We start from the raw sequence: 17981 nt of genomic DNA, 5'->3' as shown, positions 1-17981 counted from the left end.
CCTTCTCATCTAATGACAGCTTGTTTAACGCGCCTGTTAGATTTCATGCCTTCATTTGGAAATTAATCAAGAAGCCTTCACACTGGAGTTTAGTCTATTCTTTGAGGATTTCTTTGCTGATGTTAACATTAAAATAAAGTTGAGTGTAAATACTTAACTACTTCAACTCCAACAATCTTAAACTTAACTCAACCCTAAAGTGGCTCCCCCTGAAGCTTCATTGAAGCTACATTATTATTATTATGGTATTTTATGGTTTTCAGCATATATTTATCTTATAAATATTACTATATCTTCAATCTCTGGTATGACAAAAAATTGAAATCAAGATATTTAAAATGCCGCACAAAACACACTTGACTGACAGACCCTATGGGGTCTAACCGGTAACATAAGTTATATGAATACTTCATAAATCAAAGTCTTGTGATTCCCTAGCGGCTGTGGATGGACTCTGGCTGAATCTGAAGCCGGGTCTTGGTAGCCAGGGCTGCCTTGCGGGTCATGGTGGTGCAGCGGGTCAGGATCTCCTCTGTTTTTGGTCTGGGTGGCATCCTGGGAAACACTGAAGCCGTCTCACTTCCTTTGGGGCTTAAAGATCCAGAGCTGTCAGAGCTAGTGTTGGAGCCTCGGCGGTCGCAGAGGCTGAGATCAGGAATGCTGATCCCACTGTCACTGACACCAGGCTGAGGTGAGGCTGAAGGACTGACTGTTGGACTTGATGATTCGCTGCCTGAGGAGAAGTCTGAGAAGCTGATCTCAGTGCTTGTGTTGCTCAAGCTGCGTGCGCGGCCTTCTGAGGTTGAGGCTTCCCTCTCCGTCGGCGTTTGTGACCAGGTCTCAGAGAGAACATCCAGAGATCGGGCCTTGTGGAGACGCCCTGGCAGACTGGGCTCTCCTCTGGACTGACCTGCAGAATCCCGTTGTGGACTATTTTCTTCGTTGATGCCGGATGGACGAGGAGCCTGAGGTTCCCTGCTGGTTGCCAGGTTCAGAGTGGAGCTGTGCAGCTTTTTCTGCAGGCTGTAAAGGCCTGCCCGTGGGTTGTTGTATGGTTGCAGGTTCATGGAGGGGATGTAACCTGCCTTTCCATTGAACCTGATGAGCCACCAGCCGTTGTCAGACTTCCTCAGCACCTCCACCACAGAGCCAATGGGCACAGACACCTCGTCATCCTTCTTAGTAGAGTAACTCCTCACGGCACAGTACAGGGCACCTAAAGGTCACAAACAAGACAACAAGCTCAGGAACTGCTGTACAGCTACATATTATCTTCATTAAAATGAGTTTTTGCCAGATGATGTCACACCAATGTCAGGCTCTCAAAGGTTCAGCTCTGTAATCAAAATGCTTAAATGACATCAGTTCTTCTTACGTGCATTCTTGCTCATTAATATTCCACTGTGACTGCAAGTAACACACACCTGCAAGCTGGAAACCAGCATCATCATCATCCTCTCCTTCACATAACTCCAGGTAAGGAGCAGGAAACCAAGCCAAAAGCTTATTTTCGTTCTCCACCAGCCACCAACCTGGAGAGGAAATAAAACATACTTTCAGCATCACAGAAATGGGTGTGGGGGTAGCTCAAGGATTTTGCTGATTTTCATGGAAGTAACTACATTAAAAACATTAAGCACTGACCTGCAGAGTCTTTGATCAGGACATCCAGCTTCTCGTCCACAGCGACCTTAAACGGACGGTTCTTGGTATCCTTTGTCTCGTAAGCGGCCACGCAGCGGTAAGTCTGGGTGACAAACGGGTGAGTGATGCTGCCTGCATGCTGGCGAGTCACATCACCCCCTCCTCCACCTGAGCCATCAGACAGCAGGATCATGATGCTGTGTGAGAGAAAAGTCAGTCATTTAAGAATCAAGAGCTTCTATTAAACACTCACATGATTTGACCTAAACACTGACATGACAACCTACCTGTTCTTGGTGAAGTCTGGCTGCAGGTCCTGTTCTTTGGGCATAAAGAACTGAGCCACCTCTGAGCTCTGAGTCACAGTTTGGTCGCACTTCAACAGCTTGTCACAGTAGCTCTCCAGGAACTTCATCCGTTGGACAGATCGCTTGGATCCTTTCTTCTGGAGGCTGTTCCTCCTGACCTGCCCTGGAGAGAGGAGAGGAAACAGTTTCAGGATTAATACAACATATGCTGAGTGGAAGAGGAATATAAGAAATACATTTATAAAGCATCTTTCTTAGAAATATTTTAATGTCATTACCATGGTCTTTTATAAATGCTTACATCTTTTCAACAAAGACCAAAGAAAGACACAAATAAGACACATCACTAATGCCTACTGAAACGATGCTCTAAGGATACATCAGTGCACCTCAGAGGACAAGCAAGCTAAACAAACCATGTTTGTTCAGATATTTAACTGTTTCAGTTGGCTATTCCTGTAATTAATGGCCACAAATACACAGTTGCTCATAAGAGACCATTTAAATACATCTTGTAAACCACAGTTGAAGTAATCTTACCTGTAAATTTTGGGATCACTCTGTCGTTTTCCTGAAAGGGTTCAGGTGAGGGAACCTCTTTTTCAGCTGCCTCTGTTGGAAAGAATAAACATTTAATTTAATAATTTTTCCTACAATATAAACAGCACACTGAGTACAGCAAGTGGGTTTCTTTGGTCTTACATGAAATTTCTTGAAATCCTTGAAGGACCTGTAGACAATAACTTCAGTCTCGTCAGACCACAACACAGATATCATGAACATCTGTGGAGAGAGAAAATAAATGATGAGAGACAAGAAACTTTCACACACACACAAATACAGCAGAGACATTAAACCCCTAAAATAAATAACAATTGAGGTCTTCACTCACCTTCAGTTTTGGTGTGTCCCTGTGGACGGCTCCGATAATGCGGGCACTGATTATGAAGCGTTGATCAACGGCCATCGTCCAGTTGATTGTGTCTGAGCTGTCAGGATGAATAGCTGCTTTATTGACCTTCAGTGTCGAGCTGAACTGCCTCTGCTGCTCTGACAAAAATCTGAATGTTTTGCTGCGTTTTATATACGCTTCACAGAACGGAGGTGGAGTCTGAGTGAGCAACACCTGAGGGCTGGAAAAAAGGATGCACACGTGCAGAGTCTTTGTCACACAAGTGTAACTGGATCTTCTTGTAGTCAAGTTGGCATCAAAGTCAGAGATCATGCAAGAGAATATAGTGCTAGTTTTAACATTTCAGTGACATCATATTGAGGGGAATGTATTCATAATTGACAAAGCTGGAAGTCTGAGTGTGAAAACACTTTGACCCATTTTAAATCATGTACTGCACTCAACCCAAACTTACATGTGCAGACGGGCCACTTGGCAGCAAAGAATAACATTTTGACATGAATGAAGACATAGTCAGACTAGCTCATGCATTTAAATCATTTTTTGATCATCAGTTTACGGCAATGTTTTTTCATTTTAAATATGACAATAAATACGACTTTTATCATCATTCAAATTCCACACTAAAAAAACAAATAGTTTTGGGGCATTTTTCATGGCAATAGTCAATGGAACTCCTCTTTTTTCTTCAAAAGGGACATTATTCTCATAAAGAAAGGCTGAGATGAATAATAAATCAGAAACGTGCTGCTGATGAGAAAAGACGCCCTCTGGTTAGACTGACTCACACTTATTACAATCACCAAACCAGTTCTTTGTTATAATACTCTGTGTGTTTGTGTGTGTGTGTGTGTGTGTGTGTGTGTGTGTGTGTGTGTGTGTGTGTGTGTGTGTGTGTGTGTGTGTGTGTGTGTGTGTGTGTGTGTGTGTGTGCGTGTGTATGCGTGTGCACGTGTGTGTGTCACACAGTTGCCGAGAATCTTCAGGAAGTGGCACGAGATGTACTTTCAGTCAGTCAGTTATGTTAAAACAAACATATGACACTGTCCACTGCCATCACCTTCATGTGTCACCAGAAACATTCCCAATGTTTATATTTAGTGCAAAGCTCTTTTTCCTTTTATGTGAAACGATTCCTGAGGAGGAAGTAAAGCACATGTTCATTATGGTGTCCATAAGCAAAAGAAAAGTAATTATTTTCTCCAGAAAGTAAACTATTCAAGATTCTGCGTTCAGATGTTAAAGAGCCACAGTTATGGAAAAACGTTCCCACAATTGTTCTACCTCACTTTGGAAAAGATGTTACCATTGTGGAAGTTCGGTGTATTTTCACTCTTAATGGGAAAGCAAAAGAGAAAGAAAAACATTGGAGATAAAAATCTTAAATGGATGCCCCACCACTAAAATGACTCACACCTTATAGGCTATAGATATTGTTATTATAGGAAAAGAAAAAGGGTTAAAATAACATTAACGATGCATCTGTTGCATTCAAGTGTCCAAATAAGTCCCTGAAGCAGTTAAATGGAATTCAAACATCATTCATTTTATTATTTAAATCTGTGTTTTTCATACTGTGACATGTCAAAATGTTTTCATTGATAAAGACCTATGGCATTATTTCAATCGTTCAAGTATTGTACATGGTCTTTGATCACCAAAGTTTTTCACAAAAAGTAGGTAAATACTGCTTTAGACATGAGGGGACATTTTTTGTGTGGAAAATCTATGGGGGCCTAATGGTCTAAGATGCATGAATAAAGGGCAGTTTGGCAGAACCAAAATTCTTTATTTGTTTTGTCTTTTACAGCCTCACTAGGTCGGTTATAACTTATGTTATTTCATCTTAAAACTACTAATCTCTGGATGGTTTCTATGCCAGCACAATCCGAAGGGCTCTGCTCTTTTTTAAGCACACATCTTTTAGCAGCAGACCAGACTGCTGTGCAAATGCAGTTCCATGAAGAAGATATGAGGAAAAAGAAAGCATGATGTCACTTCCAAGACAAACAGTCTTAGGTACATGACAGATCCTTTGGAGCTGGTTTTTCTGTCTCCTGTCGAACATGTTGTACAGTAATAACACAGCAGACACAAAACTCATGAGTGAAATATGTGGAGGCATATAATTAGATTGATCTCATTGGCTCATGTTCAACAATAGTTTAATATCTCGTTAATAGCAGGCTCTGACATGCCTGTATACCTTTCAATGATGATGTACTGTTCATTCATGCTTCTGTTCATTCAGTACATTGACAATTCTTTCAAACTAATAAACTACAGCCCCAGCAATTAGTATTTAAATGATAAACAACTATACAAAGTCTTAAATATTATAGTATAGACAGTAAGATGATACTGTTGGTGATTTAAATGATACATTTGATTTTATTCAAGTCCATCTGAAAACAATACTGACATGCCAATACAGTACAAGGTTCTCACAGGACAGCGATGCTACAAACATGATGATGATCTTAAAAATATGATGCATTGATGCACTTTTTTATTAAATATATTCCATCAAACTATATCAAGGCTGGCCTGAAAACTGTATCACTACTAATACATCAGACTCCTTCTATTTAGTTCATCTCATGTAGCTCCTCACATTCACTTTGTCTCATTTTCCTTTATTTCGTCCTCCCCCAAAAAACTGTAGTTTCAGTTCCTGCACTAACTGGAATAATTTCAAATGCAGTATTTTTATGGATCATGCAAAATCAATTAAACATACACTAATACTGAACTTTGGTGTAGCTCTTATTAATCTGTTGGTTATGATTTGACATCTCCTACTTGAGGCTGCACGGTGGCTTAGTTGCTACTACTACACTAACACTGTCACCTCACAGCAAAAGGGGCTCGGATTCAATCCCAGGTTTGGCGGCCCTTCTGTGTGGAGTTTGAAATATGGATACAAATTCATCCAAACATAGATATATTAGTCGTATTTTAGCTGGCCCTTCTGTTTGGACTTTGCAGTGTCATATTATTATTATCATATAAGGACAATATAAATAATCATACAATAAGCAACAAAAAAATATATATAATGAATAAATAAGAACATGTTCTGACAGGAAACTGGTAATCCTTTACTATCTGCTGACAGCTTGTTTCACACACACGTTAGATTTCAGGTACAAACAACATTTCAGGTATTTCAGGTTCTGGTCAGACAGGTTTAGCTGGATCTTGTGTCTGACAAATTTCAATCAGCTATAGATTAGGCAGAATTATGTTGTAGAGCTGGAGTGGTATCAATCGTTTCTTTTAAAGTTTTCAGCAAATCATTGAATTACTGTCTTATCCAAAGTGTCTAGTCATTATTTTGGATGCGCCAATAGTCTGTGATATTTGGTATCAACAGGTTACTATATGGGTGAAAATTAGCATATTTTCAGCGGATAACACAAAATCATACTTATTTCTAGGCTACATTATCATTCATGCATTGCTATTAGTCAATTAAAGTGAGTGTAAATTAATCAATGTACAACTGAAAGGTTTTTTCTCAGGCACACATACATTCTTCTTCCAGCTCTGTCTTAAATTTTCCGGTCGTCTAAACTGGGTCAATTTGCTGCCAATTTGCATCCTTTCGTTGATTTGTATGCAGATACAAAAAAGGCCCCACTTTCGGTTTGAACATGCAGGTGGTGCAAAAAGTTTGTTTGTAGAGAAATTACCCATCCTTTTCTTTTAAACGCCACGTGAAGCAACGCCCTTTTCTGAAGGCGGCAACGGCTGATTACAGCTGGACCATCTCTCAGTCGGTTCCAAAAGCTGTAGAGACTTTTCATGGAGTATGTCACTCTCTGTAGTAATGCTAATACGAAAATCTGCATATGAATAAGTCAATACGGAGGTATCAGCTATCATACCACCAGACTACAGAGCAACTTCTTCCCTCAGGCAGTCAGACTCCTCAACTCATCTTCACATTCCATAAAAAGTGGGTTTTTTTGCAACTCTTTGTGTTGTGCAATGACAATAAATCAAACTTCAACCTTTTGGGTGTTTGGCTTTAGAATAATTTTACTTATTAGGTGTACTTGAGATTTTCCATATGAATAAAAATAAACTAACAAAGGAACCAATAAAGTTGACACTGGCTTTGGCATCCATTATAAAATGAACAAACAACATTGTGAACAGTATGTTTGGATGAGGACGAGGGGTGGACAGGTAGGATATGTCAAATCCTAAGCAACAGACAAAGAGTTATATACCAAAGTAAAGTATTATTGAAGTATTTTAATACACAGCAATAATATGTTTAATTGATTTGTCATGATCCATCAAAGTGCTGCATGTTAACTGATTCAACTATGTGCAGGAACTGAAACATGTTTGTCTTTTGGAGGACCAAAAAAAAAGAAAGAAAATGTTGAGAAAAATGAATAGAGATGAGTACCGACACCCGGTATTAAACATGATTCGATGCTAATTATATAACTTTTATCCTTACTTTTTAAACATTTTGGTGTAACTTATTAACACACTGCACCGTGCATCTCCTTTGCTCTCTGTGTCGGTCCGAGCTTCTCCAACTACACACACAAACTCATAAAAGCACATACTGAGCGAAGCAGAGAGGCCGCGGTAGAGACAGTGAAGTGATTCAGGTGAGATGACGATAACTACGACAATTATGCTAGTTACTGTTACAGTGCAATAAAACCTTGGCCAGTTAAAAGCCAATACACCTGTCAAACAAATATAAACATGTACATTCAGAAAAGCGCTTTTTCAATCTTCTCTGTCTACAGTTTCTCATGCATGCCACTATGATTACAGAAGCAAAGCTAGCTTGGCTAATAGTGAATTGTTGCAAACAAGCTAAAATAGAAACCTGACTGTAGTCTAACAGGTTAGCATAGTTTGCCTGGTATCTTAAAATGCTTGTAAATTCAGCTGCTGGCTGAGACAAAGCAGCCTCTTATCCCTTCACCATCAGAGCCTGAGGTACTCCCATCAGCAGAGGGTGAAGGACAGAGGACTGTTTTACTTTGCAGGGGGAAGGACCAATACTGACTCATGTCTTTGTTATTCATTCTTTATAAACTTCACTCAGGACTGCTATATATATATAATTTAAATTTTAGACATGTTTTCTGTGAAATATTATTGAGTTCCTGTTGTGAATTCATTCTCTTTTTAAATAACATATTAAAACTCATTTATTTAGTATAAAAAAAACTAGGTAAAGAGATAGTTGAGCTAGTTTCCTGAGCAGCCGGACGGTTATTAGCAGGCTTTGACCTGCACGTGTTAGCCTGCTATTAACAAGACAGAGCCAGTGTTGAACAAGAGCCAAATAGGTCAATTTAATTATAAGCGTTCACATATTTCACTCATGGGTTTTATGTCTGCTGTGTTTTTACTGTACATCATGTCAGAGGCAGAAAAAACAGCTCCATTGGATCAAATATGTACCTAAAACAGTTTGTCTTGGAAGTTCCTTCTTCCTCCTATCTTGTTCCTGAAACTGCCTTTGCAGAGAAGTCCAGTCTGCTACTAAATGATGGGAGCTTGAAATGAACAGTGCTTCTGATTGTGATAGAAATTATCCAAATTTTAAGATGAATAAATATATACTGTACCGACTTACTAATACTATAAAAGCAACAACAAAACGAAAAAAGATTTTGTAAGACACCATAAATTTCCCCCAAAAATATATATTATTGACCATCTTTAGTGAATGCTAAGGTAAAAATGACCTCTCATATCTATGGCAGTATTTGCCCATTTTTTATAAAATAACTTCAGTGAAAAGAAACCATGGCCAATTATATTATTGAAATATTTACAATGAATGAAGACATTCTGACATGTCTTCATTGTCTGGCAATGAGTTTAATAACGGCTGAATTCCATTAGCTGCTTCAGTGTCAATGTCCTGGTATTTTTCATGCTGGCTAACTGTCAGTCATACTGGTAGACTTGAATAGAGCAACCATTAATGTGATTTTAACACTTTTAACACGTGATTTTAGTTAAGTATTTTAACACTTAATGTGATTTTAACACGTGATTTTAGTTAAGTATTTTAACACTTAATGTGATTTTAACACGTGATTTTAGTTAAGTATTTTTTTCAGATCTTTTTCTTAATCCTTTGCTTTCTTATTGTAACACCCATCCCATGTAGCTATATGGTATTACGTTAATCTGCCAAATATAAATATTGGGAATGTTTCTGGTCATACATAACAATGATGGCGGTGTACAGTGTGATATGTGTCTTATAAAACTACTGACTGATTAAAAGTACATCTCGTGCCACTTCCTGATGATTCCCGGTTACTGTGGGAAACAATAGCTAAACACACACACCCATGCACACAAATAGTTGCCATAGAACTGGTTTAGTGACATCAGTCTAACCAGAGGGCATCTTTTCCCATCAGCAGCACCTGCATGATGGGAATCTCTGTTAATGCTAACATAAGGATGATCCATTCAGTTACATTATGATGCGTTCAGGCTCTGTTCAGTTAAAATTTGTATTTGGCTAAGGTAAATTATTACCCATCCTTTTCTTTGAGCTGGTTCAGTTGCAACAACCACAGTCTCTGAGACACGGTCACTGCCAGCTCCTCAATGTCCATGCTCTCTGACGTAGCCGCCCCAAAGTGGCTGCGCGCGAACGTCGTCATCAAATCCCGGTTCCTGTCACATTGAGCCCGACGTTAATCATCCCAGCCAATATTACTATATCTTCGATCTCTGGTATGACAAAAAATTGAAATCAAGATATTTAAAATGCCGCACAAAACACACTTGACTGACAGACCCTATGGGGTCTAACCGGTAACATAAGTTATATGAATACTTCATGAATCAAAGTCTTGTGATTCCCTAGCGGCTGTGGATGGACTCTGGCTGAATCTGAAGCCGGGTCTTGGTAGCCAGGGCTGCCTTGCGGGTCATGGTGGTGCAGCGGGTCAGGATCTCCTCTGTTTTTGGTCTGGGTGGCATCCTGGGAGCCACTGAAGCCATCTCACTTCCTTTGGAGCTTAAAGATCCAGAGCTGTCAGGGCTAGTGTTGGAGCCTCGGCGGTCGTAGAGGCTGAGATCAGGAATGCTGATCCCACTGTCACTGACACCAGGCTGAGGTGAGGCTGAAGGACTGACTGTTGGACTTGATGATTCGCTGCTTGAGGAGAAGTCTGAGAAGCTGATCTCAGTGCTTGTGTTGCTCAAGCTGCGTGCGCGGCCTTCTGAGGTTGAGGCTTCCCTCTCCGTCGGTGTTTGTGACCAGGTCTCAGAGAGAACATCCAGAGATCGGGCCTTGTGGAGACGCCCTGGCAGACTGGGCTCTCCTCTGGACTGACCTGCAGAATCCCGTTGTGGACTATTTTCTTCGTTGATGCCGGATGGACGAGGAGCCTGAGGTTCCCTGCTGGTTGCCAGGTTCAGAGTGGAGCTGTGCAGCTTTTTCTGCAGGCTGTAAAGGCCTGCCCGTGGGTTGTTGTATGGTTGCAGGTTCATGGAGGGGATGTAACCTGCCTTTCCATTGAACCTGATGAGCCACCAGCCGTTGTCAGACTTCCTCAGCACCTCCACCACAGAGCCAATGGGCACAGACACCTCGTCATCCTTCTTAGTAGAGTAACTCCTCACGGCACAGTACAGGGCACCTAAAGGTCACACACAAGACAACAAGCTCAGGAACTGCTGTACAGCTACATATTATCTTCATTAAAATGAGTTTTTGCCAGATGATGTCACACCAATGTCAGGCTTACAAAGGTTCAGCTCTGTAATCAAGATGCTTAAATGACATCAGTTCTTCTTACGTGCATTCTTGCTCATTAATATTCCACTGTGACTGCAAGTAACACACCTGCTAGCTGGAAACCAGCATCATCACCATCCTCTCCTTCACATAACTCCAGGTAGGGAGCCGGAAACCAAGCCAAAAGCTTATCTTCATTCTCCACCAGCCACCAACCTGGAGAGGAAATAAAACATACTTTCAGCATCACAGAAATGGGTGTGGGGGTAACTCAAGGATTTTGATGATTTTCATGGAAGTAACTACATTAAAAACATTAAGCACTGACCTGCAGGGTCTTTGATCAGGACATCCAGCTTCTCGTCCACAGCGACCTTAAACGGACGGTTCTTGGTATCCTTTGTCTCGTAAGCGGCCACGCAGCGGTAAGTCTGGGTGACAAACGGGTGAGTGATGCTGCCTGCATGCTGGCGAGTCACATCACCCCCTCCTCCACCTGAGCCATCAGGCAGCAGGATCATGATGCTGTGTGAGAGAAAAGTCAGTCATTTAAGAATCAAGAGCTTCTATTAAACACTCACATGATTTGACCTAAACACTGACATGACAACCTACCTGTTCTTGGTGAAGTCTGGCTGCAGGTCATGGTCTTTGGGCATAAAGAACTGAGCCACCTCTGAGCTCTGAGTCACAGTTTGGTCGCACTTCAACAGCTTGTCACAGTAGCTCTCCAGGAACTTCATCCGTTGGACAGATCGCTTGGATCCTTTCTTCTGGAGGCTGTTCCTCCTGACCTGCCCTGGAGAGAGGAGAGGAAACAGTTTCAGGATTAATACAACATATGCTGAGTGGAGGAGGAATATAAGAAATACATTTATAAAGCATCTTTCTTAGAAATATTTGAATGTCATTTCCATGGTCTTTTATAAATGCTTACATCCTTTCAACAAAGACCAAAGAAAGACACAAATAAGACACATCACTAATGCCTACTGAAACGATGCTCTAAGGATACATCAGTGCACCTCAGGGGACAAGCAAGCTAAACAAACCATGTTTGTTCAGATATTTAACTGTTTCAGCTGGCTATTCCTCTAATTAATGGCCACAAATACACAGTTGCTCATAAGAGACCATTTAAATACATCTTGTAAACCACAGTTGAAGTAATCTTACCTGTAAATTTTGGGATCACTCTGTCGTTTTTCCTGAAAGGGTTCAGGTGAGGGAACCTCTTTTTCAGCTGCCTCTGTTGGAAAGAATAAACATTTAATTTAATAATTTTTCCTACAATATAAACAGCACACTGAGTACAGCAAGTGGGTTTCTTTGGTCTTACATGAAATTTCTTGAAATCCTTGAAGGACCTGTAGACAATAACTTCAGTCTCGTCAGACCACAACACAGATATCATGAACATCTGTGGAGAGAGAAAATAAATGATGAGACAAGAAACTTTCACACACACACAAATACAGCAGAGACATTAAACCCCTAAAATAAATAACAATTGAGGTCTTCACTCACCTTCAGTTTTGGTGTGTCCCTGTGGACGGCTCCGATAATGCGGGCACTGATTATGAAGCGTTGATCAACGGCCATCGTCCAGTTGATTGTGTCTGAGCTGTCAGGATGAATAGCTGCTTTATTGACCTTCAGTGTCGAGCTGAACTGCCTCTCTCAAAGTCAGAGATCTTGCAGGAGAATATAGTGCTAGTTTTAACATTTCAGTGACATCATATTGCGGAGAATCAAAGTCAAAGTCAAAGTCAGCTTTATTGTCAACACTTCACATGTACAAGACATGTGAGGGAATCGAGAAAACGTTTCCCCCTATCCCGCGGTGAACATATAAAAAGTGCACAGGCACAAACACAAATATACGAGACAACACTAAAAATAGACAAGATAGACAATGGCATAAAATATAGGAGTTCTGTATGAATAAAATAAGTAAAAATAATTGTGCAAAGAGGCAGTCAATACTGGCAGCAAAAAGTAATGTAGTAGTGCATTTTTTAAATAGATAAATAAATAATAGCAGCAATTTCAGTCTGTATGGTGTGTATTTAAACTAGTAATAGTAATAGTAATAGTGCAAAGACAGTTAGTCCACAGTGTAGCAAGGCAGAAAGCAGGGGGGGGGGTATTTCAGCTTACTGACAGCCCTGTTGATGTGGCTGAGGGGAGAGAGGGGAGAGAATTTAGTTTCCTGACAGCCTGGTGGATGAAGCTGTTTTTGAGTCTGGTGGTGCGGGCATGCAGGCTCCGATACCTTCTTCCAGAGGGCAGGAGGGTGAACAGACTGTGAGCGGGATGGCTGGCCTCGCTCACAATCCTGGTCGCTTTGCGGGTGAGGCGAGTGCTGTATGTGTGTTGCATGGAGGGGAGTGGGGCACCGATGATCTTTGCAGCTGTGTTAACCACACGCTGCAGGGCTTTCCTGCTGTATTCAGCGCAGCTCCCGCCCCACACGGTGATGCAGCTGAACAGGATGCTCTCAATGGTGCCTCGGTAGAATGTGCACATGATTGATGGGGGGGCTCGTGCTTGCTTCAATTTTCGGAGGAAGTAGAGGCGCTGATGGGCTTTCTTCGCCAGTGATGCAGTGTTGGTGGTCCAGGAGAGGTCGTCGCTGATGTACACCCCCAGGAATTTTGTGCCACTCACTCGCTCCACTGCCGCACCATCGATGGTCAGTGGTGGGTGCTCAGTGTGGCGTCTCCTGAAGTCAACAACAATCTCCTTAGTTTTGCTGACATTCAGCAGGAGGTTGTTGTTGCTACACCACATGGTCAGAAGGTTGACCTCCTTCCTATAGCTGGTCTCATCGTTCTTAGTGATGAGACCCACCAGAGTGGTATCATCCGCAAACTTCACCATGTGATTGGTGCTGTAGGTTCTGGGAGGATCGAGGATCACAACCTGGTGCACCTCCAGCAACCCTGATCAACTTGGTGTGCAGTCGTGAGTCAGCAGGGTGAAGAGCAGGGGCGAGAGCACACAGCCTTGGGGGGCCCCAGTGCTGAGTGTGATGCTGCTCGAGGTGTTATTGCCGACCCGTACTGTCTGTGGCCTCTCGCTGAGGAAGTCCAGCACCCAGTTGCAAAGCGAGGTGCTGAGCCCCAGCTGGACCAGTTTACAGATAAGTTGTTGTGGGATGATGGTGTTGAATGCGGAACTAAAATCTAAGAACAGCATTCTGACGTATGAGTCTGTTGTGTCCAGGTGGGTGAGGGCAGGGTGGAGAGCAGAGCAGATCGCATCCTCGGTGGACCGTTTGGCTCGATAAGCAAACTGGTAGGGGTCTAGGGTGGCTGGGAGGGAGGACTTGATGTGTGACATAACTAGCCGTTCAAAACACTTCATCAAGATGGGGGTCAGTGCAACGGGTCGGTAGTCATTGAAGCAGGATGGAGCAGGTTTCTTTGGCACAGGTATGATGATAGTGGCCTTGAAATGTGACGGAACTACAGCTTGCCTCAAAGAAATGTTAAAGACGTCAGTGAAGACTTTCTTTAACTCCTCAGCGCAGTCCTTCAACACCCGGCCTGGAATGTTGTCTGGGCCTGTTGCTTTCCGTGGATTGATAGTGGCGAATATCCTCTTCACACTGGCAGCGGACAGGCACAGAGCCTGATCGTGGGGAGGGGGTGGAGTTTTCTTTGGGCTTGTGTTGTTAGTTGCTTCGAACCGTGCAAAGAAGCTGTTGAGGTTGTTGAGCAGAGAGATGTTGTCATCGCAGATCTGTGGCGCGGGCTTGTAGTCCGTGATGGTCCGAATGCCCTTCCACAGGTTCCGCGTGTCTCTGCTGTCTTTAAAGTGGCAGGTTAACTTCTTTGTATAGTCCTGTTTTGCTTTCCTGATGCCACGGGACAGGTTGGCTCTTGCTGTTCTCAGGCCAGTTTCCTCCCCAGCTTTGAAGGCGTTGTCTCTGGCCCTCAGCAGCCGATGGACATCCCCTGTCAGCCATGGCTTCTGGTTAGCCCGAGTGACGATGGTCTTTGTGTAGGTCACATCATCAATGCACTTACTGATGTAAGCGGTAACAGTGTCTGTGTATTCATTAATGTCAGTGTGGCTGTTGTATGTGGCTGCTTGTTTAAACATTTCCCAGTCTGTTGTTGCAAAACAGTCCTGAAGAGCAGAGGTGGCCCCCTCTGGCCACACACGTACCTGTTTCCGGACCGGCTTAGTGATTTTTACTCTCGGTCTGTATGCTGGGATTAGCATCACAGTGATGTGATCAGAGAGTCCGATGTGGGGGAGAGGGGAGGCCTTGTATGCTCCCTTGTGTGAAGTGAAAACTTGGTCCAAAGTGTTTCCTCCTCTTGTAGGGAAATTGACATGCTGGTAGAGTTTTGGAAGGACAGTTTTTGGATTTGCATGGTTAAAATCTCCAGCGAGAATGGTGAATCCATCTGGGTGTGCTGTCTGTTGTTCACTGATGGCTTGATATAATTCACAAAGTGCCGCGTACCTGTCACTGGTGTTGGAGGTTGGGGGATGTATACCGCAACCAGCAGAATCGCAGTAAACTCCCTCGGTAGGTAATAAGGACGGCACTTAATGATCATAACCTCCGCCAGTGGTGAACAGTGTTTACATACCACTACTGCATCACGGCACCACGCATCACGGATGTAAACACAGACCCCGCCCCGCGGGTCTTGCCTCCGTGTACGAGGGCTCTGTCAGCTCTATAGCATGTCAGCTGTTCCAGTTGTACAGCGGAGTCGGGGATGTTGTCATTGAGCCATGTTTCAGTGAAAACAAGCATACAGCAGTTACTCACTGTCCGATTCGTTGACCGCAGCAGTCTGATATGATCCATTTTATTGTCCAAGGAGCGTACATTTGCTAGGATGATGGATGGTATGGCTGGGCGAGTTGGGCTAGCCGCTAGTCTAGCCCGGATACCTCCGCGCTTGCCCCTCTTCTGCTTCCTCGCACACCGCTTCCGAGGCTTCCTTTCCGGGGGAGGGGTAGCAGTCGAGTCCGGTGTAGTCTCAGTCCGGCGGAGTATTCCGAGCTCCCTTAGTGCCACTGCAGTAATGTCCACAACTTTGTGGATCTTGCTCTTGCAGATGTCTAGCAGAGCCTGTCGACTGTATTTGTAATACTCCAATATAGACATACGAGACGAACACGGAAAACTTTCGGACAAACACTTATTTAACGAACAAAACACCGCATGGTTCAATATATTCATAATTGACAAAGCTATTTTAAAGGGGCACTTTAAAGAGGACAGCTCTACAGACCTATATCACAGGTTATTAAACATCACAAAAGAGAGCCGTGAGTCACCAGGCAGGCAGGGTCGGCAACGGGAAATCAGTCCGGGGAATAACGCTGGAAGGTCTGGCAAAATACGGAGAACGATCTGGCAGTGAGTGTGTGTGAGACTGGTGTTTAAATACTGCAGAGTTGATGAGTAGATAGAAGGCAGATGTGTGGCTTGGAGCAGGTGAGTATGCTTGTGCTGATGAGGTGATCAGGTGAGTGAGGGAAGAGTGTGGTGAGAGAGTGGGAGGGGTGACACACCCACCTCACAGACACACACACAGAGATAACCAAACAAGGGAGCACAGGAGACACAAGGAATAAACAGAGACATGGCCATGGTCATGACAGAGAAGATTGAAAAAGCGCTTTTCTGAATGTACATGTTTATATTTGTTTGACAGGTGTATTGGCTTTTAACTGGCCAAGGTTTTATTGCACTGTAACAGTAACTAGCATAATTGTCGTAGTTATCGTCATCTCACCTGAATCACTTCACTGTCTCTACCGCGGCCTCTCTGCTTCGCTCAGTATGTGCTTTTATGAGTTTGTGTGTGTAGTTGGAGAAGCTCGGCCCGACACAGAGAGCAAAGGAGATGCACGGTGCAGTGTGTTAATAAGTTACACCAAAATGTTTAAAAAGTAAGGATAAAAGTTATATAATTAGCATCGCATCATGTTTAATACCGGGTGTCGGTACTCATCTCTATTCATTTTTCTCAACATTTTCTTTCTTTTTTTTTGGTCCTCCAAAAGACAAACATGTTTCAGTTCCTGCACATAGTTGAATCAGTTAACATGCAGCACTTTGATGGATCATGACAAATCAATTAAACATATTATTGCTGTGTATTAAAATACTTCAATAATACTTTACTTTGGTATCGTCACCCTCTTAAAGTAATGGCCTAAGTCACCTTTTTGCCAAAATGATTTTCTTGCCTAAATCAGCTCTTTGTGATGCTAGCCACCTCTGGTAAAATCCCCAACATCCTCAGTTGAACAGATCATGTGATCCTACCCGTTTAGTGTAATGGCCTATGTCAAGAGTGTGAATTAGGCCAATTTATTTTGCCTAAGTCACTAGACAAGAGTGACTTAGGCAATTTTATGAGCGTTTCAAGATGGCGGCCACTTCCAAAAAAAAGAAAGTCTACCAAGCTAGTGAAGTTATTGCCATGATGCAGGACTCGTTCCATACTGGTAAGTGATAAGGTTTACTATAATAAAGGCTAGGCTATGAATGTTGCATGGTTATTAAGTCTTTTTAGTTAGCATTTGAGTCAGCATTTTAGTAAACAGTAGGCCTAAGTTTAAAAAAAAAAAAAAAAAAACGAGTTTACTTTAATGCTAAGTTGATGCTTATGTGGCAAGGTGGTAAGCGAAAGGAAAATAAACTAAAAGATCTAACTAAGAAATAAGAAAAAGGAATCAACAACGCCACCCTGGGAATTTCACCTCAGGGAATTGATGTAAAGTGCAAAGCACACAGGTAAGTCCACTCGTTTAGAAGGCATGAGACGTAGTTTAAATGTCATAGAAAAATACAATTTATTCAATAACTTCTTTCCTCTTCAATGCAAAATCTTCACCATGCAACAAAAAGAAAACAAACAATCCACACGAAATAGTTGAGATAAACGCAAAACTAAGTAAGTAATCAAATCAAAAGAAAACAAACAATACACACAAAATAGTTGAGATAAACGCAGAATTAAATAAGTAATCAAGTCAAAAGCAAACAAACATGCAAATAAGTAAAACACACATTAACACTCATGCACACACAGATGGGGGGAAACCCCGGTTAAAAGACACACTGGATGAGCACCCTTGATAGAACTACTCGGGGGGGTGCGCCGCAGCGACAGGCGGCAGTAGGCACGAGGTGCCAGCCGGAGCAAAGCACGTGAAGTAAACAAAGCGGCGTGCAGCAGCAGTGAAGCGGAGTAGCGTGGGAAGACAATATCAGCCTGGCAAAGCAGCAGCGAAGCGGAGTAGCATGGGAAGACAATATCAGCCTGGCAAAGCAGCAGCGACCCCAATGAGCTGATTGCAGTTGGTCCTGTTTACGAAA

At 42.6% G+C, this 17981-nt stretch overlaps 1 protein-coding gene and 1 pseudogene across 4 annotated transcripts; both read right to left on the bottom strand.

Annotated features, from left to right (window-relative positions):
* Window positions 1-434: 434 nt before the first annotated feature.
* Window positions 435-2978, bottom strand: LOC129091761 (NADPH oxidase organizer 1-like; annotated as a pseudogene).
* A 5239-nt stretch (window positions 2979-8217) lies between these two features.
* On the bottom strand, window positions 8218-16015 carry LOC129091232 (NADPH oxidase organizer 1-like). Of its 4 annotated transcripts, none has more exons than XM_054598772.1 (8): window positions 15883-16015; window positions 12146-12312; window positions 11958-12038; window positions 11795-11867; window positions 11234-11417; window positions 10947-11143; window positions 10727-10834; window positions 8218-10520 (listed from the first exon to the last, which is right to left on the bottom strand). In XM_054598772.1, exons 2-8 carry the CDS (start codon window positions 12218-12220, stop codon window positions 9739-9741), a joined length of 1500 nt encoding a protein of 499 aa, XP_054454747.1. In that variant the 5' UTR covers window positions 12221-12312; window positions 15883-16015; the 3' UTR covers window positions 8218-9738. The 4 variants fall into 4 exon arrangements, with proteins under 4 accessions (XP_054454747.1, XP_054454749.1, XP_054454748.1 ...); XM_054598774.1 differs by having other exon boundaries at window positions 12146-12242; XM_054598773.1 differs by having other exon boundaries at window positions 15929-16015.
* Between the last annotated feature and the right edge of the window lie 1966 nt (window positions 16016-17981).

This window comes from Anoplopoma fimbria, chromosome 5 (genome assembly GCF_027596085.1).
Source record: "Anoplopoma fimbria isolate UVic2021 breed Golden Eagle Sablefish chromosome 5, Afim_UVic_2022, whole genome shotgun sequence".
NCBI classification, from domain to species: Eukaryota; Metazoa; Chordata; class Actinopteri; order Perciformes; family Anoplopomatidae; genus Anoplopoma; species Anoplopoma fimbria.
The sequence above is the reverse complement of the archived record's forward strand: the minus strand, read 5'-3'. Positions and strand labels throughout refer to the sequence as shown.